This window comes from Struthio camelus, chromosome 1 (genome assembly GCF_040807025.1).
Source record: "Struthio camelus isolate bStrCam1 chromosome 1, bStrCam1.hap1, whole genome shotgun sequence".
NCBI classification, from domain to species: domain Eukaryota; kingdom Metazoa; phylum Chordata; class Aves; order Struthioniformes; family Struthionidae; genus Struthio; species Struthio camelus.
This window is the reverse complement of record NC_090942.1, coordinates 99,266,581-99,290,040: the sequence shown is the minus strand read 5'-3', so window position 1 is coordinate 99,290,040 and position 23,460 is coordinate 99,266,581. Positions and strand designations below refer to the sequence as shown.

Sequence of the window (23,460 nt, the reverse complement as noted above, 5' to 3'; positions counted from 1 at the left end):
CTTAACAAAAATATGAGATCACTTAAAAGATTAGAAAACACGCTTTGTAGGAGAAGATGAACTGTTTAGATTATCGAAGGGAAATACGTGAGTTATCACGGTCTAAGCACCTTTATGCAGAAACAAATCTGACAGGTTTCTGTTAAAAAAGGGGTCTCCTTCAGTCTGGCAGACAAAGGTGCAACAGTTTCTAATGGCTGGAAAATTAAGCTGCGCACCTTCAAGGTTAGAAGTAGATTAGCAAAATACTAAACACAGTAATCAACACCTGGAAGAGCTTATTAAGGATTGCAGTAGCATCTCCATCACTGGAAACTTTCAATTAATGCTACTGGTTATGAAGTAGAAATTATATTTATGGAATTCCTGTGGTTGTCTTTATGAGTAAGTTACAGTAGATTATCTGAATTTCTGCATATCCAGACCTTGATGTAAGTCTTCAGAGCGTTTCGTCACCCTTTGAGGACCAGATCAGTAAAGCTATACTTAACTTATCCTGGATATTGAAAGCTCTTACCAAATTGTGACTTAAATAAGCATGTCCACTTCTGATCTTTGCAGGATGAGGTCACTGAAAGCAAATACAAAACTGCAACAATTTGAAAGGGAAAAAAAAAAAACAGACAAAACATTCATTCTGAAATGTTTCAAATAATTTTATTAAACAATCAGGTTTTACATGTCATCAGACCTAAACCCTGAAGTGCAAAAAATGTTTCTGAGGTATTAAGACTGGAGGAAAACAGGCACAGTATCAGTTGTTAGGGGTACTGGACAATAGCACAGTGGAAGTTCTGTGAACAACAGGCCTTTATACAGTGTTTTCAGGATCAGATAAAACCGAAAATACGTTTGTAGTCATCTTTAGTCTTGAGAGCCAAAGTGCCCTGATCATTAACCAGCTGTGCCACATGAACGAAAACACAAACACGATTAACAGAGCATAATGATAAATATCAATGAGGTGTTTCTAGACCAATATGTACAGTACATGACGACGGAATTCTGAATTAACTGCTGAATTTGTGACCAAAATCCCAACTGTCTATCCAGTCCAGCTTAATATATGTTGTGTCTACTGTGGCTTCCCTAGTACATGCTTTTTTGCCTATTCTAAGCAGCTACACCACTACCCTTTGCTCCTATTTGAGGGCATATGGTCACTCACACTCAATTCAGGTAAGTCTGAGGTTTCTTAAGATTAGCTAGAGTCAATGGTATGGTAATGCTTGTAGCCTGTTCTTCTTCTAGTTGTCCTCTTCCCCTCATCCATGCAATGAAAATATTCCATGGGGAATATCTTCTAAAGAAGTGTTGATCTACAACTCTTCACATAGATAATGTGAAGCCTTATCTGAGAACTGTGAAACTCATGCAGAAAACTGGCCCTTACAAATTAGGGTGTCAGTGAGTTTTACTCAAATTAACTGCCAAATTGGGCTCCAAAAATAATTCTGAACGAGGAAGGTTTTGGCATTACTTGTTTATATTATTTGTTCAGGGAGGAGGAAAAAAAAAAAAAAGGATACTTTTGCTTTTTTTCCCCTTGGAACAATTCACAGGGTTAGAATTTACCTGGAAGCTACAGCAGTTTTGACTGTGTGCAGAACTAACTTTACGCTGAACTTTAGTTAGGTTTAAAGCCCTTATTCATATTCTCACTCAATGATTTTGGTGGAAAAGTTTTTCCACCTCAATAAAAACTGCAGCATGGATCCCTGGGACCAAGTGCAATTTGTCCTAAACCTCTTGAGTCAGAAGGATAGACGGCCAAATTCTGCCCTGCCTTACCTTATGGGCTATAACGAGAATTCGGTGGACGACATATCATAAAAAAAAAAAAAAATTCCAAATGAGTAATAAGTAAAAGCCACTCAGTCTCAAAGTCTTTCTGTGATACTTTTTAGCCAATATAGAGAAAAATTCCTCCTGAGCCACAGTTGTTTTTCAAATTTGTGGTGCAAAACAGAACAAAACAGAAGTGGCCCTTATCTTAGTAGGTGTGTATGAACTTTAAGTGTTTCTGAATGCGTCAGATTTTGCATAAGAATGGTATACTTGGAAAAGTTCTCATCTTAAGCATCTTCAGCTTTAATACCTTACTGAGAAGCTGGAGACAGAAGTTTTATTGTCAGTACACCCACGGGCATAATGTCATACAGTCTGATCACAAACAATTGAGCTTTTCTTAATTTCCTAGAATTGTTACCAATATCACTGTTGCCTATCTATACAATAATGTCTAGTAGGACTACAAATAAAGAATATCTGGAATAGAAGCTGGATAGAGCCAGAATGTTGCCTTGTTGTTATTTTTCAATTGGAAGTATATTTCATGGACAAGAAAGGCAACCTCAGAGAAAAAGTGCAAGTAAATCACCGCTTTCAGTTGAAAACTGGGTTTTGGATGCCACTCAAAACTGAGGTGTTAGGCCACTTTCTGCGCAGAAGAGTTAAGGAACATATGAAAAAGAAAACGCTTGTGATTCCTAGGATGACAACGCCTGAAATCAGCATGCTGGTGACTGAGTTCAGCTGGAAAGGAGGTCCATTTGGATAAGCTGCAGGGAGAACAAAAAAGCACAGGTAGGGTCTGGTTAGAATCTTTCAGCACTGCCAAATACTTCCAGCTGTCCGTTACTATATGTGTTACATACCGAGTAATTACAAGTAGGAACAAAAACTGAACTGCAGAGTAAATACCTGTATACTTAGATAATACTAAGTAAACTTAAAAAATAACTGTTAGCGCTTTCAATACCCATCATGCTGAGGATAAAGACAATAAGGGTACTACTAAGGCATAATCCCTCATGCTTGGTGACCAACCTTGATATGTGCTATTTGAGGCAAGACTATCACTGCTCAAAAACTACCAAGGCAGAGGTATAAGGACTAGTAGCCTACAAGTTAATGAAAGGATTTTTCTCCTGATATCCTGCTTAGCCACATCTCAGTCTAAAGGATTTTAAAAAATCCTTAGCAGGCATATCTAGCATCAGATATCTAAGCTACTCTAGGCTTTTCTGTGCCCTTTGACACAGAAAACGTCAAGACCATGTTTATCAGGACTTAAACAGGAAAAGTAGTAACATATGCGTTTACTGTTTAGTGTGGTTCAACTTGCTGTCTGTGGGCCAAACCCAGAACTGGAACACATTTATCTAACCTGTACCATGTTTTAAGCGGGAAACACAAAGACCCATTCAAGCCATAGGTGCTACCCAATGCACCAGTACGTGTTTCTGCCTAAGAGCTGTTATTCACCATTACCAGCGCCGGAGAGCGAGGTAGAATGACAAAGCAGTAGCTACGGGGGAACAGGACTGCTCCTCCCAGAACCAGGCTCCTGCCCCCTGCCCTCACATCACCAATTCCCTCCCAAAAGCCTGTTCTGTCAATGAGGAGGCCCACACACACCAGGAAACAGTTCATTACATGGAGAACTGTTTCCATGGCAGGAAGGAGAGGTAGCTGCTTCTATGGGGTCTAAACAGTTGACTGTGAAGGGAACAAGACAGCTGCTTGAGCTCCAAGGACAGGGCAGGTTGCTTGTACCAGTGCGTTACGTTTTGAGCAAGTAAGAGGTAGGATGGCCCAATGGACCCCACCTCTGCTTACCTAAATTTGAACATCCTTTCCTAGCCATTAGCTACTGACCTTTAACAGCAGAAGTAAGAGAGGCCATAGCAAGTCCTCCAGGTGACCAAAGGAGAGGCACCCTAAACTTCAGAGACCTGATCTCCCTTGCAGTCTATCTCCTTCATCACTCTAGCAGACATAGTGAGTTTCATCCAAGCCTCTCCATAGGCTCTTCATGTGGTTAAATGCCAAGAAAACAGGAGCTGAAGCAGGCTCTTTTGACTTTGAGCTGTGAACTGAGCTGGACTGCACTATAATTACCATTTTGCTGTTCAACTCTTCTGTTGCATGAGTAGATTTTACTGCTTATGTCTGTGATTTTGCTTCTGGCAGCTGCAATGTTCCCTCAGACTCATATGTCACAGTAGTGGATTTTCATTTCAATTCCACTGTAGGGATTAGAAGTCACTATGTTGGTAGGGCCAGGTACACAAATTAAATTGAGCATTCCAGATTCACCAATTGCTTTGTTTATAGCATGTCAGTATTAACTCATTTAAACGACAAAAACAAGCCAAAAAAAAAAACACATTCCAGCTCAGTGCATTTGGCTGAGTCTAAACGGTTTACCTACCCAGTTCTGCTGCACTCATATAAACCCTCTCTTTTGTATTTCTTGGAATCCGGATTAACTTACCAAGCTGTGAATTGTTGGTTGGTGTCTCATCTGTATAAAATATAAAAATGGGTGCATTATATTTTACAAACACCTGTGCCTATCACCCCCTCCCCACCTTGGACACAAAAGTCAATAGTAGTAGCTTTATTTTCAAAACATATCAGCTATATTTGCAACATTGATTAGTAGCTGTTAACATGTCTGGCAGAATCAGGACAGCAACATTAATTACAAGAAGTTTCTTCATTTTTAATGTGAGCACAACAATATAAAGTTACTTAGTATTCTGAGGCAACTCTCCCTCCCTCCCAACACACACGCACTTAGCACAGGAACCACTTGAAAAGGTTCCCAGTTCTATTATTCTGTCCCTTTTAATAAAACTACAATCATAAGTATGATATGATGTGCAAGTTCCTTCATTGATAACTGTATTACAGGAGAATCTGTACCGACAAAATATTTTAACTTGAGTTTTTCAAGGAAAAATATATTAGTGACAAAAAATGATTATAAAAATGCCCTCTCTCCGTGCACGCTTTCTTCTTGACACTAACACAGAGGCATTATATTCACAGACACACTTGTATTTCGTCCTCAGTTTTTACTTATGTACCATTATCCATCTCAAATCTATATTTCTTGTTACTGGTTTTTGCTTTTTTTTTTTTTTTTGGGGGGGGGGAGGGTTCAATGCCCAAACACAGCTCACATATACATTTATTTAGAGCAGCTGTCATATTTTTAAGTGAGACATCCATTAAAAGCTTTACAATTTCACCTTCACAAGCAGGTACCTGCATTGTTTCCATACCCAGAGACTAAAACATTTTCTTCTGTGTATTTCTCCTGCAGTGACTTATTTTAGATTAACAAGCAAGAATAATGTTTCTCTGAAAAGAACACAACATTGGAAACGAGATCAGAAATACACAGGAGAAGAACTTAGTCATTTGTAGTATCATTACTCAGTTCCTGCAAAGTTAATTACGCAAGTATTTCTGTTACCAGAACAACTGGTGACCAGAACAATGGGAAACGCTGGCTAACTCGAGGTGCTTCTACAGATACACTGAAGTGCACAGGACCAGCCCTAGGAGTGATGCAACACCAACCTAAATGAGGAATGCGAGGGGCTGCACACCCATACAACTGCAACTACGTGACTTGGTACTGGAGGATGTACTATGGTCAGTTAGGTGGAGCAGGTCTTATCAACTCTGTACAAATGTAGCTGTACTAAAATCAGACCACAGTGGGCCTTGAAAATAAGCATAACTGCCTCCATGCAGCACTCCAAAGATGGCAAGTCCTCCTCGAGTGAGCCAGCACTGCACCCATGATATGTCATCCACAGACAACTTAGCACCAATAAACTTGAAGTTATCTCATAACCTTCGCCCTTTTCTATGCTTGACTATAGTATGCATGAACCTCACACTGTTAATGAACTTATTTTCAAAATGTGAAGGGGCAGTGGGAGGAAATACTAATTCCTTCTTTTGGCTCCCGAAGGAAAAGTGAAGTACAAGTCAGACTAAGTGCCTGCCCAATACCACTCAGGAAATTCGCTGCACAGTTCAGATCTGAATCTCAGCTTCTTCGAGCCCTGCCTGTCAAGCCACACTTCTATCAGCAGAAGTGAGAAGATCCAAAAACATCCTATAGAGTTTCAGAAGTCTGTGTAGTCTATAAAAAGCATTAGCTACATATCTCAACTAAGAGCAACCTCAAAAACGATTACTGTCCTTTTTCAGCCCTATTCGTGTTTTCACTAGAAATCACACAACAGTTGTCAACACATTTACGTGTAAAATAGTTTACTCTCACTTTGAGATCATTACACATTCATAGACAGATCTTGGTCTCTTGAAGTTAGGCAGTATTAAAAGGTTATTGATTTTTTTTATTTGTAAAAATAGAACTCACAGCATTTGAACCAGAAGTTGTATTACTTTATAATGATTGCTTAGATAACAAGCTTTATGTAGTTTCCATTCCGTGACTAAGTAGCATTTCTCTAGAATAAATGTTTGCCTAGGCAAATCTGTCAATTCATTTCCCATAAGTACCCACACATGCAACTTTGAAGTTCTTTTTACATTTTTGTTGACTAATCAAATGACAACAGCAAGGGCACTCAGAGCCATGTATAATGCAGAAAAAAATATTAGTTTCAATTGCAGAAATACTGTTTTTAAAAATGCTCTCTCAACTAGATGGTTCCCTACTCTGACAGGTCAGTTTTGTCTCTGCATATGTGGAGCAACCACATTGCATGTAAAAGAGAAAGGATTTTATTCTCAAGGTATTTCAATTATTTTTCCTGCATGGGATTCAGTCCTGGTCTCAGCTTCCTAAATCTGAAGCTGCTGAAATCAATTGCTTAATGGCAACTACTATGAATATCTGTAAGTAGAATTTTTAATTTTTTTGCATATATTTTATCTTCATTATGTTGTCAACAGTGGTCACAAATACTTTTCAGAGACTGCAGGCTACATGTAGAGTTTCTTTTCTTAAATCTCTGGGAATAAAAATGGAAAACCATGGATCACCCTGAATCTAAAAGAAACCAGATTTGGGACTGCTCTGTTTAGAAATACAGTGCGTTTGTCCTACTTCTTTCTGTATGGCTGAAGCCTAAGCATAGCATGTATAAGTTTTATGCAAAACACTGATAAAAACCCTAAGATGAAGCTGGAAGAGACAGTGAATGGAAAGTGAATATTCATTACCTGCCAAACCATTTATTTTCCGTGTCTCCTACCTGATCTCAGAATTTAAGTTGAGATGTTGTACATGGTAACTTAAATTCCATAATCTTCAGTGAAATCTAACAAAAAGGCAGTCAAACCACCAAGTTCAGATTTTTATAATGGCTTTACATGCATAACTGTATCCCACAGTGATTTTACTGGGAGTAGGGAGGAGGAACTATGTGAGAGGTGAACATAAATATTAGCTCAGAAGTTCTATGAAAGACTCCACTAGTAGTAAAAAAAAAAAAAAAAAAAACCCAGCCAAAAAAAGAAAAAAAAAACAGCCCCACCCCACCCCACCCCAAATACTCAGCAAACTTGTGGAGAATCTAGCCTCAGAGTCACTGCAAATTCTCATTAAACTGCAAAGTGTTTTCCCAGGTTTTTGAAATTCCTGAATTATATAGAAAAAGTTTGCTCATTCCTACCACTCCTTGTAATGATGGGGCCGGCAGAGATTACAGCATTGCCAGAGGTACTCTGAGGGCTTCCAGTTGTTCTCCTGCCGGTATCTCTTCTTTCTCTGTTACTGCAAATCTGAGTGGTTAATCAAAACAATCACAGTTTCAGAGCAGAATGGAATTATTGCCATTCGGCACTTCCAGTCTTTATGTAAGCTCTTTTATAAGCAATACTACAACTTTGATTTTATTTCTTAGTATGCGTTATATTACTTTACAACAAAACCAGCTGCAACGTTCCCTAGAAGCGCATCTTGTAAATGCCTAGCTTCCAGTTGTATTTTGCCTCATTTCATTTACAGAACTGCACTGCTGTCATGTACAAGATCCATCTTATAGTATATTAAATTTTCAGCAGTTAATTTCCCAAAGCTTTGTTTACAGTCAGTTTTCCCAGTAAATGTTTTCTACTTGACTAAGGATAGAAAAGATGCTATAATCCCTATTCTAACAAACTTCTCAAGTTAAAGTTCACATATTTTCCAGGGAGCTCTAAACAGCAACAAAGTAATGTCCCACGTTAAAATGATCCCCAGCACCGCATCATCTGGAATCCATCTTTAATTAACATTTCTAACTCTTTCATCTATCTTAATCTTGGGCACTGAAATAAGAGCATTTATTTAAGTTCCAAAACTTCAGAACATAGGTTCAATAAAAACAATAAATTACTTAAAAGTATAAAATAATACACAAAATATTAAAAGTATAACAAACTGATAACATCTGAAAATTGTAAATGGAAAGTCATTCAGTAGGAAACGATACTACATTCTGAAGGTATTAGCACTGAATATTCCTTGTTTATTCAAATGTCTTTATTTCCCAAACGTATTTGTTGATCCCAGCGTTCCTAAAATGAAGTAATCTTTGAATTGACACATCTTCATGAACTTGTAAGTTCAACAAAAGAGCAATTTCTAAACTACAAGGAAGGGTGTAATAACCGATTGAGAATGTGGCAAAGAATATTCTTCAGCCAGAAACACTTTCAAATTTTCCTTGTCAGGATCACAACACCTAGTACACCTTTAATTTTTCCATAATTACTTATTTCCATTACTCTAAGATATTTATGCTCGACGACTGTGATTGTGGATACCTTGTTTTTCTGATACTATGCTAAGAATAGCAGCTCTTAAGCTATCTCAGAGTGGTTACTTTAAATAATGAATCAAGGATCAAGATGTGAAAAGATCTTTCTCTCATGCTCAACAACCTGTGCTTTGCAGGTCCAGCATTATTCTACCTGTGGATGATAACATGCATCGCCCTATCCTTCATCAGTTGTTTTACAGTCCTTCAGACATATGAAGGACATCTGTACTTCAGACTCTGGAAGTCATCTTCCTTTCGTGCCATTCAAGCAGCCTTTGCATTTGGATGCAAAATAGTTCCAAAGTGTGTCTATTTCATATCCGATAATTAACAGCAACTTCCATCCACCCAACTTACTGGCACAAGAAAGGGACAGTCATCTGCTCTGCACAGCTTTGTCACACAGTGAAGGAAGACTGTAGACATCTTCTGGTTCTTGTGCTTCACAAAGCGGAACACCTCAAAGGAAAACCGGCCCATTTGGCTCTTGCCATTTTCAATTATAGTTGTCTGCGGGTCCTTGTCACAGCTAATTTTTGTAGAGAAGATTAAAACTCGGATGAGCATTTGTGTCATTGCTTTTTGAAGCCAGCAGCTGAGAGTAAAGTAACTTAAATAGCAAACTTGATGCTTCAGCTCCATGCAAAAGAGCCCAGAGCCATAACACCCAATATGGGCAGTCAGGATTGCTCGGCTTATGCTGTACAATCACGGCTGAAATGCACTGCTACAAAACAGCCAAGTTTTGCTTTGCAATGTCACAGCTCTAACCAAGGAACCATTTCCAGTGCCCAGAGAAATTTAAAACCTGAAGCAAAAAGCAGTCAGACATGCTAAGTAGTATAGACAGGTAACTCCAAATGAAGTAGTATCTCCTGCAACCACCACTGATGAGATTTAATCTGAGATACTGTCAAGATGCTATTTATGTTTTTCAAAATTCTCATTCAGGGAAATATATTATTACTGAAACTAGCCATAGGACCACGTATTTATCTTTAGTGATTTGCTCACATGCCTTCCTGAACTGGGGGTCTATGATGTCTTACATCATTGTCGTTCACTGCAAGGCTACCTACCCGCCTTTGGCAAAATAAAGCTCAGTTCAGCCACTCAGCTTGGGGGTTCTTGGGCTCTCTAATAGATCCATTTTAGACGTATGCTTTGCCACTTTCATAATTCTCATGGCTGTGCCTTTGTTTCTGAGGTGTATGTTCACAAACAAGGCAAGCCCTGACATGTTATCTGTAAGCACAGTCCTTGGGTCGCTCTGTTAATATTGCTCAGACTTCCAAATAGTTTAGAACAACACTATCAAATTGATCTGATGCACGTTTGCGCAAGACCTACCTAAGAAAAAGATCATATCGGAGATCGTCACTAGGATTACCAGACGGCGTGGTGTAACAGTAGTCCATCAAAACATTCCACCTGCACAAGAATCAAAGTGATAGATGACCAAGGAACAGACAATGGTAAGAGTAGGGACGGAAAGCCAGGGAGAAAAGATTAACACACAGTAGAGGTGGGTATACAAACTGATAATGCAGTCCGTTACACTGAAGCCAAGTTATTATATTTGACAAGTCATCCCGCATTCCCATATCATTGGTTTTTATCCCTGACTTACAAAACTAAGCAGCATACACCATAGCAGCAGAATGGTATAAATCAAATAATCTAGTCTCATGGAAGCCAACCACCATATAGTACGTCCTACCAATCCATTTGTTGCCCATCTCCTTAAAGTAGCCATGGCCTCATAGGACTAAAAATCAAAACCCTCTTGCTTTTAAAAGCTCAGGTGTTTCTTATTTGATCTCGTGGAGAATTTTTCTTAAAGAACAGGAACATGGGGTTTAGAGCACATTTCAGGAAAATGTTCATAATGAGGAAAGCAACAAGACATGCGTTCATCTTAAAGTACAAGATTTCCTTCAGCCAAGGGCAACGATCATCAAACACAAACCACCATTTTAACCTACAAAAGGCTATGAGGAAAGATAGTTGCTTATAAATCACGGAACAATTTACAATCCCAAGAGCTGGAAAACTGGCAAGACAAGAAATAACATCCTTTATGGTACCTGCCATCAAGATTGGTTGCTCTCACAGCTGCATATATTTTGGTTTTCAAAGGTAAACCAGTACTCGGGATAAGGAGTTGCTGGCTGTAGGTTGAATCCTGAAAAACAAACATTGCCTCAGTGTACCAGAAATCCCACAGTGACAACTCAGGGGTACCTGCCACTATGTATAAACTGAACTCCTATCTGATTTTTTTGACTTTTTTTCTATAGGATTGTCATTTACTTTGTCCTCTTTATGGGAAAAAGCAAAGAACAGTACGAGAGCATTTCCCTGCAAGTTTGTCTGTAAAGATCATCATCGCCTGACTGGCCTTATCCTCCACAACTATTTCGGAGAACCTGTCTATTTATGACTTCTTGAAGTGGTTCTATCGGCGATTAAGAAGCACCCTTCACGAAGGGGTGACTGCAACGTAGCACCTCAGTACGTCCCTTATCGCCTAACGTAGCAGCTGATGCATTTTCTAAAGAAGCTTGACTGGGTTGTCACGCTGAGCTGTTTGCCAGGAAGGACTGTTATGGTCCTTTGGTTTACTGAAGACTGTAATGCCATAGGAGTTTCATATATCTCAAGCTGTAGGAAAGAGACGTATTTTGATAGCTGAAACGTAGTTTTAATGGAAGTGGACTTGTTGAAGGTTTTAGGTAACAGACATTTTCATTTATATTTTAACATTTCAAAAATTCTGTTCCAAGAAAACTACATACAACAAAAAAACAAGTTGAGAATTTCCCCCACACAAATACATACTGCTGGTTTTATTATGCTCTGTCACAGAATGTCAGTTTTCTGGTCAGAGGCTGAATCATTAATGTCACTTTAGCAATGACCTCCAGATGCCACGAAACAAATCTGGAGTGACGGACATAATTCAGCATATCAAAATTCACTTACAGGTAATGTCACTTAAATAGGTTGTTATTCCAGAAAATATAGGCAATCAGCACGTTGAGAAAGGCCTCCTATAAGAGGTCAAAGCGCTCAAGACATCATAAAAAATTTGCAAAGCAGGATTTTGAAAGTGCCACAGTAAAATCAGGTTCAGTGTGGCAGGCAAGGCCAAGAGCAGCAGCAGACAGCACAAAGAAAGAGTAAGCATGCAGATGATGTGATTTTTCAAAGGGAACCAAGCCAAAATTTATAGCTAGCCCCATATTCAGCCTCCTCAGTATCGGAGGCCTGGAGAGCCATGTTTGCACAAAGACCAACTCTGTGAGGTATCAGAGCAGGTCATCTCTTTAAAAGGGCACATCCAACGCTTGAATGTGTCATCCTTAGCAATACTATTCATATGAGGAAAGTATCTACTACTTGAGCAGATAATATGACTGAAATCAGAGGAATAAAACGTCATTACTCATGGTCGACTTGTAAGCTCAGTAGGACAGAGCGAAAACTTATCTTTTAGCTGGTATGTGAGAAACCAGTGCACTTTCTCATTACAGATATTAACAGGGTTTTTATCCCAGTGTTTGCAGAATTAGGCCCTAAGAAACAAGTAGTGGTCAATTCTCGCACTTAGAGAAATTTGGCAGCCCCCCCACCATCTTTTGGCTTACAAGTTTATTTAAAAATGAGAGGAATATAATCTTCATTTCAAGACATTACAGGCTGTTATTCAGAGTTTTGCTCTGTCAAACAAACACGATTTTTTTTTTTTTAAATACCTTTGGAAAATGTCCTGTTATAATATTTATAGCTCATTATATTCAAAGTATAAAGCATTGACTTTTAAATCAGTTGCACGAATTATAACTCAACATCATGATGGCATGAATAATAACGCAAAAAATCAGATTCATAATTTATAAAAATGTTGTTTGACAGATTGAAAAATTGATATTTAAATCAGGTTTTTTAAATGTATGAATAAAATTTTTAATCAACAGGAAAATATCATTTCAGGCATTAGTGCTGCTCTTCAGTAGAGGTTCGTGCATTTTTCATGTTTTACTGCCACCATCCACATTTACATAATTAAAGTTTATACAATAATGCATATTCAAGTTAAATTATCTGAAAGGTAAGAAAGAAGTGTTGTCTGAAAGCTGTTATTAAAATTTTTGACCTTTAAAACCCTGCAAAAATCATGCAATGAGGTAGCATGTACAGCGTGCTATAGATTTGGAATGAATCTCTCATCCCTCACTACAATTACAGATGATCAAAACACTCTCAGGAAGCTTGAATATAAAAAAACTCCAGCAAAAGTGCTGCAGTTTATTGCTAAGGGAATAGGTCTAAAAAAATTTTTACAGACTTCTACAGAGAGTAATCTCTAGATCAGTACAATGTACCTGTACATATATACAGAAATACGAACACACACACTCATATATATATATATATATATATTTTTATATGTGTGTGTGTATATGTATTTGCATATATGTTTGCATATGCATATATATCTATATCTTTATCTATAGAGAGAGAGACAGAGAGAGAGAGAGAGAGAGAGAGAGAGATTTGTATATAAAAGCAAAGCAAACATCACAAATATGAACTCTGGAACATGAATATTATTATTACAACTGATTATTTACATGGTACTGGAACCTGAAAGCCAGAGCTGTAAACTGAGAAACTATAAATTTATGACAAAAAGTGAGCGCATGCATCCTCAAAGGTCAGCCGTAAGAATACAAGACAACAGGTACATTAAAACAAAGAGGACTGGGAGGAGAATAGCACATAATGAAGAGGAGTCTAAATTCCGTTTGCTAATCCGATTTCCATATTAGTGTTTTATACTCACATTGTAGAGCAACAAATTCAAAGTGCTGATAAAGGTACCGTTGTTCTCTCTCACGGAAATAGCAGCTGATGAGCTAAAATAGAATTAGAAAAAATATATACCGTAAAGATTAAAAATATACATTTTTTATGTTTGTGTTTACATAACTTCAGTGGGTTTTGTTGTTAAAAACTCCAAAAGTCGTATCACAAGGAGTTAATTTGTGTGTTTGGGTTATAAAACTCAGAAATAGGAATTTATAGTGGAAATGCTGACAGAACCTTAAATATGGGGGAAGTAATGGATATTGCTGAAAACATGAATCAGGAAAATAATTAGCAGAGAGGCAAAGTGACAAAAAGGAACATATTTTCCATGATGTACCGGGTCTACTCATGAAAAATATTCTCTTTTGCACTCCATATTCATATGTTTACAAACTATTTCATGAAGAATTTCCATTTATTTGCTGGTACCATTCTGCCATCAGAACACCAGAATTTTAAGGCAAGTTTTACATTACCTTAGGCAACTGCTTCTTTCTGTGCCCCCCCCCCCCCCACTGTTACAAGGCTAAATATCAGTATGCTGATAATATTGTTATGGCATACATACATTTAGGTGCATATGTATATGTGTATATGGGCTTATGTTCATAAGGGAATGAAACATATAGGAACGAAAAGCACACTTACGAAGCAAGCTGGGTATTGTTAACCAAGTACTCCAGCGGATAGCTACAGCTAAATTTGTACAGAAGTCCAGGTAAATAGCTGATAATCGTTGGTGGGTCTGGTGTATCTATGTAGCCTGAAACATTACCTATCTGTACCACTGAGATATTCCCATAGGCATTGACACCTCGAGCTGAGGATACCTATTGAGAGAGGCAAAAAATAAATACTACCAGAAGGTTAAGCATGGAATAAGAGATACCTAGGAATACTGATCCTTTAATTCATAATTCACCCAGAGATAAGCTTAAGAAATCCTTCAGAAATTGATTTATTAATATCAAATTCCATGTGTTCTGTTTCTCACCTCCCCAGGGTCAGAAATACACACTGTACAGTGGGTACTGCTGTTCATAAACACAAAGACTTGAGCACCATTTGAAAAGAGCTGGGATGAACCCTGGAACCACTTTTTTTGGTGGACACTTTTTTTTTCTGAGCGCTCCCAATCAATTCCCACAACTTCCTAGAAAAAGCTTAATGAACATTTCTATTATGGTTAAAAGATAATAGCTGAAAACAGGCTTCCGCACACAACAAAGTTGCTGCAGTAACAATTTTATTCAGAGAAACAATACTTGGTCACTCTTGATATTTTTGGTTTTGACACATTAAAACCACTGTATTTATAAGCAGATACAAGGCAAATAGTTGAACTTCAGGTCTGTGTTTCTGTCTGTTTTAAACATCTCTAAATAATAAATTGCTTGCAAAGAAATGCTGTGAGAAATTCAAGAGCTGAAAGTCAATTATTTAATATATAGTCAGATAATGCCTTATTTGAAGTTGCCAACAAAACCTTAATTCAGTTACCTGTATTCAGTATACCTCAGGACACCTGTGCTCAATTCAGCAGTAGCATACTCAGTTCAGTAGCATACTCAGATTCAGTATACCTCAGGATACCTGTGCTATCCTATGTCACTCAGTATCACATAAAGTGTGCAGAAGAGTCAGCAACAGGACACAGCTCACCAGAACCTCTGGTGCCTCCAGAAAACTGGAGAGCACCCTTTCCTCCCACTAGCATCCAGCCCCACTCCATCTGCAGCTACTGCTCTGGAACCAGCACATGGGTGGCGCGCAAAAACAACAGACAAACATGCCACAATTTACTTTCTCATTATGTACACAGGCAACAGGGCCAAATTAGGATGGCACAGAACTTCAGCTGCAGCATTTCTTTTGTAGAACTGTATAAGCAGAACTGGCATTTTTAATAGCTTTAGAATGAAGTTTCTTAAACTTTGAAGAGATACTGCATCGTGGAAGAATCACACTGAGGTGTGTGTGAGTTGTAACACTTTGAACTCCTTGAACATTTGAGCAGCAGGGGATACACGACAGGTATTCTGATTTCTCTGGCTACAGGAAAATCCAGTAGAAGACCAATGCTCCTATGCACTTTTCCCAATACTATGGAATTTTAAAAGAAAACTCAGGCCAAGACAAATAGGTCACAGAGCAATACTGAACATTTCAGCCCAGTTTGGCAAAGTTATTAGGGACTGAAAGCAGGCGGTTTATTATGAAAACTGACAGGTATCTTTAAGCATAACTAAAAATTCCAGCCTTAAAAATAATGCATTTTTATACAGGTCATCATTGTTTGTGCAGTGTGACGTACACACAAACCGTATAATCCTCCTCCTCCCTTGGTTTAGAAGGGTTGAGACCTCACATTTTTCTGTCATTCTCAGTGATGTAACTGCACTGAAGGAAATGGAATTACACTGGTATGAAAGAGACACCAAAATCAGCTCCTGGATCAGATTCCATACTGAGCTGAGCTCTTCCATGGAGGTGCATGGCATCACAGGACTACTAGCAGTGATGCCTACTGTTAGCCTTCACCTTTGCAGGGTTGGGTATCTGGCTAGACTACGTCCCTTGTAACATTCAGCCTGAAATCAATGCCTTACCACACAATGCGCAGATCGGTCAGCCAGGCCCTCTCATAGAGGGGCACAGAAGTAGGTACCCAGACCATAATTCTCATCTGATAAAACTAACCCACTCTTAAAAGTGTTGTGTGCATTTTCTAAATAGTTATTTCAAAAATTTTGGCAAAATTTAAAACACGCTTAGCAAAAGTTGGGATTTTGGGGGGAAACGATTTCATTTTCTACTAAAAACTTATTACAATGAAAAGCGTACCTTCTAATCAGAAGGCAAATTTGTCTCCTACCGTATCTTCTAATTAGTAACCAGTATTATACATTAACAACTTTTTCTGCTTTTCTTTGATGGATGCAATATATTGCTAACTGAACAAGACCATACAAACATTATCCATCCATAAAAGACACAACGCTGTCAAGGCCAGACACTCAACCCCATGCATTAACAGCGATACCACCATGTGACTTGGACCTTGTCTTACCACTAAAGTGTTTCCGCAGGATTCCAAAGTACTCAGATTGATGATGAAAATGACCACTGCTGGAAAGGTGTTGTTATTGATGAACCCCCTGCAGTGAGCGTCCCCGTGTTTCCCATTCAGTGCCAGATCTGTTTCAGAATAACCAGAGAACAGAACTGTGCAAAAATTTATCTTCATAGTAATTGTCTGTACTCCACAGAAAACATTGATATCTCGTTCAGCTGCAAGAGAAATACAGGAAAACACACTGTAAGAAGGTGTACTTTAGCTAATGACCACAGAATTATTTTAGCAGTGCTTTTGTAACTGGCGATCACATCAGGTTTTAGACCCCAATGACAGCAAGATCAGAACGTAAAGATCAAGCAGATTTATTTGACGGTACAACTTCACTAAAGAAAACACAGAACAAAAATATGGTAACAGTCTACCATGCAACACAACTATTTCTCCAAAACTCCCCAGTATCTTAATTAATACTACATTCAAATGAGTGGAAAACAGCAAGGGGTTAAATATTTGGGGTCCCCTTCTGAAATAGGAATTCCCAGGGACTTGGAGAAACTCAGGAGGCTGAGCTCTGCCTTTCAGCACACCCCTGCCAACACCTGGCACTGAAGCTGTTTGCACTTGTCTGAGGTTGTCTAGAGTCCACTACAATCTCAGGCTATACAGACTCTGAACCACAATCAACAGCATATCAGAGCATTTTACTGCGGTATCTTCAAAGGTTTTTTTTTTTCTTTTTAAGAACCATCAGCTTCAACAAAAAATCAGCTGGATTTTGAGAGACAATGATCAATATTACAAAGTGTCTTGCAATCTTTCATTCTGTACGTTATGACAACACAAAAGACCTAAAAACAACAGTTATTACAACTGATCTATTTTTGAACAGTAAAAACACTTCTTGGATGAAGAAGTTGGCCTTTTATTTGAAAACTCTGAAGAATTACATACTTGAATGGAAAACTGAAAGCATTGTACCAGAACATAGGAATGAATGACAGTTTGTTTAGCTAAAGAGCAAGATAAAGGAGCCTTACTTCAAGCTCCTTTTTGCCTTTAGATGATGAGGGCGGTTTTTTTGTTAAGCTTCATTTTTCCTAGTGCTCTCCAAAGTGACATATTTCATCGGGTTAAACACAGGCATTACTCCTTTATATAACAACTCATTTATTGCATCCGCTTAAGGATTAAGTGCTATTAAAAGTGGCAGAACGACTTCAGTCAATACCATACCATTAAGCCTGCTGAAATGAATTGTTTTGCTGCATTGCCACAACAGAGAGGAAATGAAGTCTCCATTACAATAGACTGGCTCTTCCCCAATGACAGAGGGGCACAAGTAGTTTAATTTAGACAGCTTTAATGGTGGCTTTAAAGCCAAGCCAAGCGCAGGAAATAACTGGCTAAACTCTGTCCTGAGCTAACGTGGTCTTAAACATTACCCTTTGGAGGTAAATTTGGGCAGAAAGGTACTGGAGGCAAAGTAGGACTTCAAGTGATTGGGCATGAGATTCTCTTGGTTTGTACATACATGTACTGCCATTCACCTAATGTACAAAGGTCAAGAAGCCGCCTGCCTTGGTAATCACTATAGAGGGACTGCTGTAACAACTTCATGGATGTATTAAGGTGGAGCAGACAGAAGAGAGAAGGCGTATGGCAAAAAGAACGTGCCCTTAGGCTTATTTGGACCAATGCATAAACAGTCAGATAGTAACAAACTGCAAATAACAAATGTAATATAAAGTAGCCCACTTGATATCCTGCTTTGTAAAGGGTTTGAAGTGAGTTATAAAATTACTTTACTGGTAAGGCACCATTACCACTTACAAAATTGTCCTTTGACACTAAGGGGAAGGAGACCACACACACTATAAAAACGACCTCTCTGCACTATACAGGAGGATAAGCCACTTTATCAGATTGAACCTTTTCCCCCAGTACTTTACAAGGCAGTATTGTTGTCAAATTTGTCAATTCTGGAACTAAAAACAAACAGATATGATCTCACTTTAGATATTTTAAAAGCCTGGCTCATTTCTCTTGAGTTTAGAAAGTTAAAAATTACTCCTACATGAGTTTAAATGAAAATGCTTGGATTCCACCTGTAAAAGCTTCTATTTCCTAAGTAACAGAGAGGAGAGATGGTTGGAAGGTTAGGTCATCCAGCTGAGTCTTGACAGAGCCTTAAATATAGTGGCCTCTTTGTCACAGAGTTTACATATAGACAAAGCGCATGGCCTCTTTCTCATGCAAATCACACTGGCTTCCTCTGATCAACAGTACTCACAAGGCTGTCGTAGGCAAAACACAGTACAGTTCATGAGGTACTTCAAATATGGAGGTAACAGAGGCCATCCCAAATCAAGGGTGGACTCAGGGCAAAAAGACAGGACCACTGCCCACTTTGTTCTGGTCCCTCCCCCTCCACACATCGCCAGGAATCGCTCCAGAACAGACAGTGAAAAAGCTGTGGAAGAACAATAGCTGGCCACAACATCGTGCACCTCTTTTGGTGAAATCCTTTGGTCAGAGACATTTATAGTTCAAAACCAGCTTTCTGCTCTGCGTGAGCCTCTTCTTTGATCAAACTGCTGCTTTAGTAGTGAACTAAAGCATGGTGTATGTGAAAAAGCTGCAACACTTATGGCAACAGCCCCCTGAATAAAATCGCTGGGTTCTCCATCTGAAGACAGCCACGCTGCTCTGGTTCTGTTCTTCCAAAGCATTCTAATAGTTACATTTTTATTGCAATGCAGAACTAAAGCCAAATTACAAATTGTCAAATGCTGTCAGGAAACAAACGTGTTCTTCTCCAGGTAGCTCTCCAAATGATGGCAGGATTTGACCTTACCACATGTGCTACAATGACCAGCTTCTGGTATAAAAAGTCACAGAATTTTCAGTTTACCAAAGAATATGTTTTTTCCTTCAGCCCAGCTATTTCACACCTACACTCTAAAATAAACCTGCCAACAGCAGAGACAAAAGTCCTGCCTGATTACTAATCATCTTATTTATGCAGCATCATCCCAGTGTAAGATGTCACCCAAACAATAAAGGATAAAAACAGTCAAATTTTTGCTGAAGACAAGCTTCCCAAACTTCTGTTCTTCACAAAATTAATTTAAAGGAGGAAAAAAAAAAAAAAAAAAAAGGAAAACCACTTAATAAAGCAACAGCTTCTCTGCTATTGCCACCATAGACCTCAGCTAGGAAGTCCACTCTCACTCCATGTGTGGCATTTATGTTCTTATACAGAACAAATAAAGAATGGGGGGAAAGAGTCATATTCATAATCCCAGGCCCTGTAAGCAGTATCACAGCCTCAAAGATCTTTTTTGAAACATTCTCTTTGCTGTCCTCTCATTCCCCGCTCCACTTATTTTTGAGCTCTGGAAGTAGTCAAGAGTTAAAGCTCTGAACTCAGTGCTGAGGAAACAAGTATAATGGAAAAAAAGCCCTCCCTTACCCAGCACAGGCTCTCTCACCCATCTTCTGGGGATCTTGAACCCATAAAATAGAGCTCCACCAACCCCACAGAGCTCTGCTAGCCCCACTGTATTACACAGCAATCCCTCCTGCACACTGAAGATATCAGCTGTCAAACTTTAGGACAAAAATGTACTGTTTTTACTTCCACACTGCATGGCTAACATAAGCAGAATTACTCTTCTTCCCTAGCTCCCAAAATCAGCACTAAGAATGTCAACTAAATTCCAGCCTTTGAATCTTTACTGCTTCAGAGTCATGAACAGGAAAGAGCATGGTTCAACTCTCAGCTCCTATGGGGAGGAATGGGAAAGGGAGAAAGATTCAACACAGAATCCATATGACTAAAAAAAAAAAAAAACACACACGGCAGAAGAACTGCAAGTAGCCCCTAACTGCCCACATTAACAGCTGGCTGCAATACATGAGTATCACATTGCAAATATAAAGCCTTGATATAGAGCTACCATAAAAAATGACTAGAGCAAATGAAAAAAACATAGAAAGAGGAATCTGAAATTCCCTCCAGCTCCTGAAATCCTCTCAAAAAGCCTGAAACAAAAACAATTGCATGAAAAGCTATGAAATGTGGGTCTGACATACGGGGACACAATTCACTTACCATTTTCCAGGCAAGCTTGTAAAACTTTGCCTAAGAAGGGAAACCTACAGAGGCTTTTGTGAAAGATCATTTAAACAGTGGTTTTTGTCAGGGATGGAGACAACATATTTGATCTTCTTTGCATGCTTGTATTTCTCTACTCTCCATATTCACACCAATTAAGTGAAAGAATAAATCAAACCCACTTTTGGTCTTTACCTCCACAAAGCACCAGCAGTGTGGTGGTAACACAGGCAACAGTAAATACAGACTGTAGGCTTTCTGCTGACTTAGGTTTAATAAAAGAACTGATCCTGCCTGAAAAAAATCAAAGTTGTTATTATTCAAAAAACAACAACAGTGAAAGGTATTACAGCATAATAATGGTCACCGCTAAACCACTTGATTCAATTGCTATCTCAGAAACAGAGGATATGAATACCAGCCAGTATTTGCAGTATTATTATTCTGCCCAAGAAACAAAGGAAAGAGGAAGAATAAAACATGTGACAGAGGCTAAAACATCCTTTAGCCAAGTCAACTCTGACATACATACTGCTAAGACTGAAATTTCATTTCCACTTCTCACTGTATGAGCAGCTCTAGACATCTGATGTCCCCAAAGCAACTTAATTCCTGTTTTTTTAACAGAGGTACAAGTGTACATCATATATGGATACATCCAATTGCTTCACCTGTCCCTAAACAAAGGCTTAATGAAGTGAGTCACTGAATTTTGCCTTCAACTACATTTTCCTCGTAATTAGATATAAACTCATGTGTTTCAATAAAAGAACACAGATTACATTACCTAGCCCAGTTAAGATATTAAAAGAAAAAATTCTAGTTAGAAGTGTCAGACTCTTAAATCCATGCCGAACACTTCCAGCAATGTGACCTCTGGTGAATTTTTTGGATAGAACAGAGCTCTGGCAAAAGCAGGTCGAACCCCATTGGTGTCAAGGAAGTACTATTCATTAACATTAGGCTGAACTTGACCCACTGTTAAAAAGAACATCAAGTGCCACATTAGAGAAGTTTCCTTGTCACTGAAATAGTTAACACTCATTTAATGTGAAGTCCTACCACCAGGCACCACACAGATTTAAAGCTCTGTATTTAAAAATAATCACTGCTTTGAATCAAGACAATAAAGAAGCCGTTATGAAGTCTATTAAACACTTACCAGGAAACCTGCTATGGAGGTTAGCATCACAGTTGTATCCATTGAACTGAGCAGTCACTGAAAGCACTTTAACTGTCAGCAGGAGCAGTAACCATACCTGTTCCATTGCAAAACCTAGCAAAACATTAGGTAGTTATTACATACATCTGTTCATTGCATTAAAGATGCATACTGCAAACAGTTAGCCACTCAGGAGGTGATGGCCTCCAACAAAGGCGCTGGGAATAAAGCTCACAGACTTTTGGGAAAGAGGCCACAGGCAGCAGGGCTCACTTCTCTGCTTCTGACTAATGGGTAATTTCTATCAACTTCTACAGCTTTTAATAGTAACTTGCAGCAAAAGAGGTAGCCCAGGATTGTATAAAAAGAAAATGGAAAAAAAAAAAAAACCCAACATCTTGATAGGTTAGGGAAGTGTTTAAGTACTTACATATCAACAGCTCTTTTTTTGACGTTTTAGTGTAAAATCTTTTGAGAAAGAACACTAAATTAGATGGAACAACAGTTAATTCATCCAGGTCCTTGAAAACTGTACAGATAAATGGTTTGTTGTTTAATTCTCAGGCTCGAGGTCCTAATGTAAATCAGTCCATGTCTAGCAGCAAAAAAATCTGGTCTTTGAAGCATGCATGCAATTTCACGCAGAGCTAGCACAGAAACTTACACCTACTTGAATCGCATCTGAGACACTCTCCTAGATGTTCCTTGTCAGCAAACAACCCAGCTAGAAAAAAGCACTGAGCCAAACTCTACTAAAGAAGTCAAACTGATGTCCAAACCTCACCAGCGGAGTCTGGCCCTTCACTCCTGTGTAATTCTCCTTGGAAGTGTGTGGAATAAAAATGGAGGAGTGAAAACACCAGGCTCCTGCTAAGCATGCAGGTTTTGTCAGACAGGTATAGGTATAATTTCTGCTCTCCTATCCAAAAGTGGTTTTGCTTTGCAATATTTGCACAACTTCCAGATCAAAGTTTGATCCATGGCAACGAAGCAACCTCATGTAACTTCCAGGGGCATATAGAGCGCTAAAAGAAAGCCCACTTTCACCCTCTACTGTTTTTTTTCCATTAGATTCCTGTGGAGGTTGACATTTGCGTGTAACATTAATAAAGACTTATGAAAATACATGCAAAAAAATAAAATTCCTAACTGGGTTGCTATGAAACCTCTGCATTTTCATGGTCTTCTCACCTTCTCCACTACTCACAGGTAGAGAAGTAGGTTTTGCAGGTGGTGTTTAGGGTTTTGTTTTTTTTAAACTATAAAAATTCATATTCTATTTCAAAACAAACACCCTTTTCCTTTGGAAAATTGACATCTCTCCAGTGTACCAGAGCCTCACCCCTGCTTTACAACAGTTACTTGGATAAAGTAGCTGTTACTGTTCTGTTGTATATGGACTAGCTCCCAATGTCCCTTACAATGGTAATAAATCAAGGACAATTAACCAAGATCAAAATCTGACTTCAGTTTTCTAACTACCATAGTATTGTCTTGCTAACAAAAAAAAGTCTGAAAAGTATTTAATGACAATCACAAAACCGTAGCTATTGTTATTTTAAGGAAAAGCAGAACTTACAGTAAATTCTAAAGTTTTAATTATTAAAGTTAACCTTTGCTGATGTGTTTCAGAGGAAGGAGAGAC

The 23,460-nt window shown here is 38.6% G+C and overlaps 1 protein-coding gene across 4 annotated transcripts in view; it reads right to left on the bottom strand.

Annotated features, from left to right (window-relative positions):
- Window positions 1–637: 637 nt before the first annotated feature.
- ZPLD1 (zona pellucida like domain containing 1) overlaps window positions 638–23,460 on the bottom strand; it is a 33,458-nt gene continuing 10,635 nt past the window's right edge. For 2 of the 4 annotated variants that reach the window (XM_068907429.1, XM_068907418.1), the window contains 10 exons: window positions 21,816–21,929; window positions 16,528–16,748; window positions 14,106–14,287; window positions 13,432–13,504; window positions 10,670–10,767; window positions 9,933–10,013; window positions 8,940–9,111; window positions 7,452–7,560; window positions 4,280–4,309; window positions 638–2,561 (listed from right to left, as the gene is read on the bottom strand). In XM_068907429.1, coding sequence (XP_068763530.1) covers window positions 2,386–2,561; window positions 4,280–4,309; window positions 7,452–7,560; window positions 8,940–9,111; window positions 9,933–10,013; window positions 10,670–10,767; window positions 13,432–13,504; window positions 14,106–14,287; window positions 16,528–16,748; window positions 21,816–21,921 — 1,248 coding nt within the window. In that variant the 5' untranslated portion in view covers window positions 21,922–21,929 and the 3' untranslated portion in view covers window positions 638–2,385. Of the gene's footprint in view, window positions 2,562–4,279; window positions 4,310–7,451; window positions 7,561–8,939; window positions 9,112–9,932; window positions 10,014–10,669; window positions 10,768–13,431; window positions 13,505–14,105; window positions 14,288–16,527; window positions 16,749–21,815; window positions 21,930–22,050; window positions 22,120–23,460 lie in introns of those variants that run through there. The other 2 variants (XM_068907438.1, XM_068907446.1) reach the window with 2 other exon arrangements.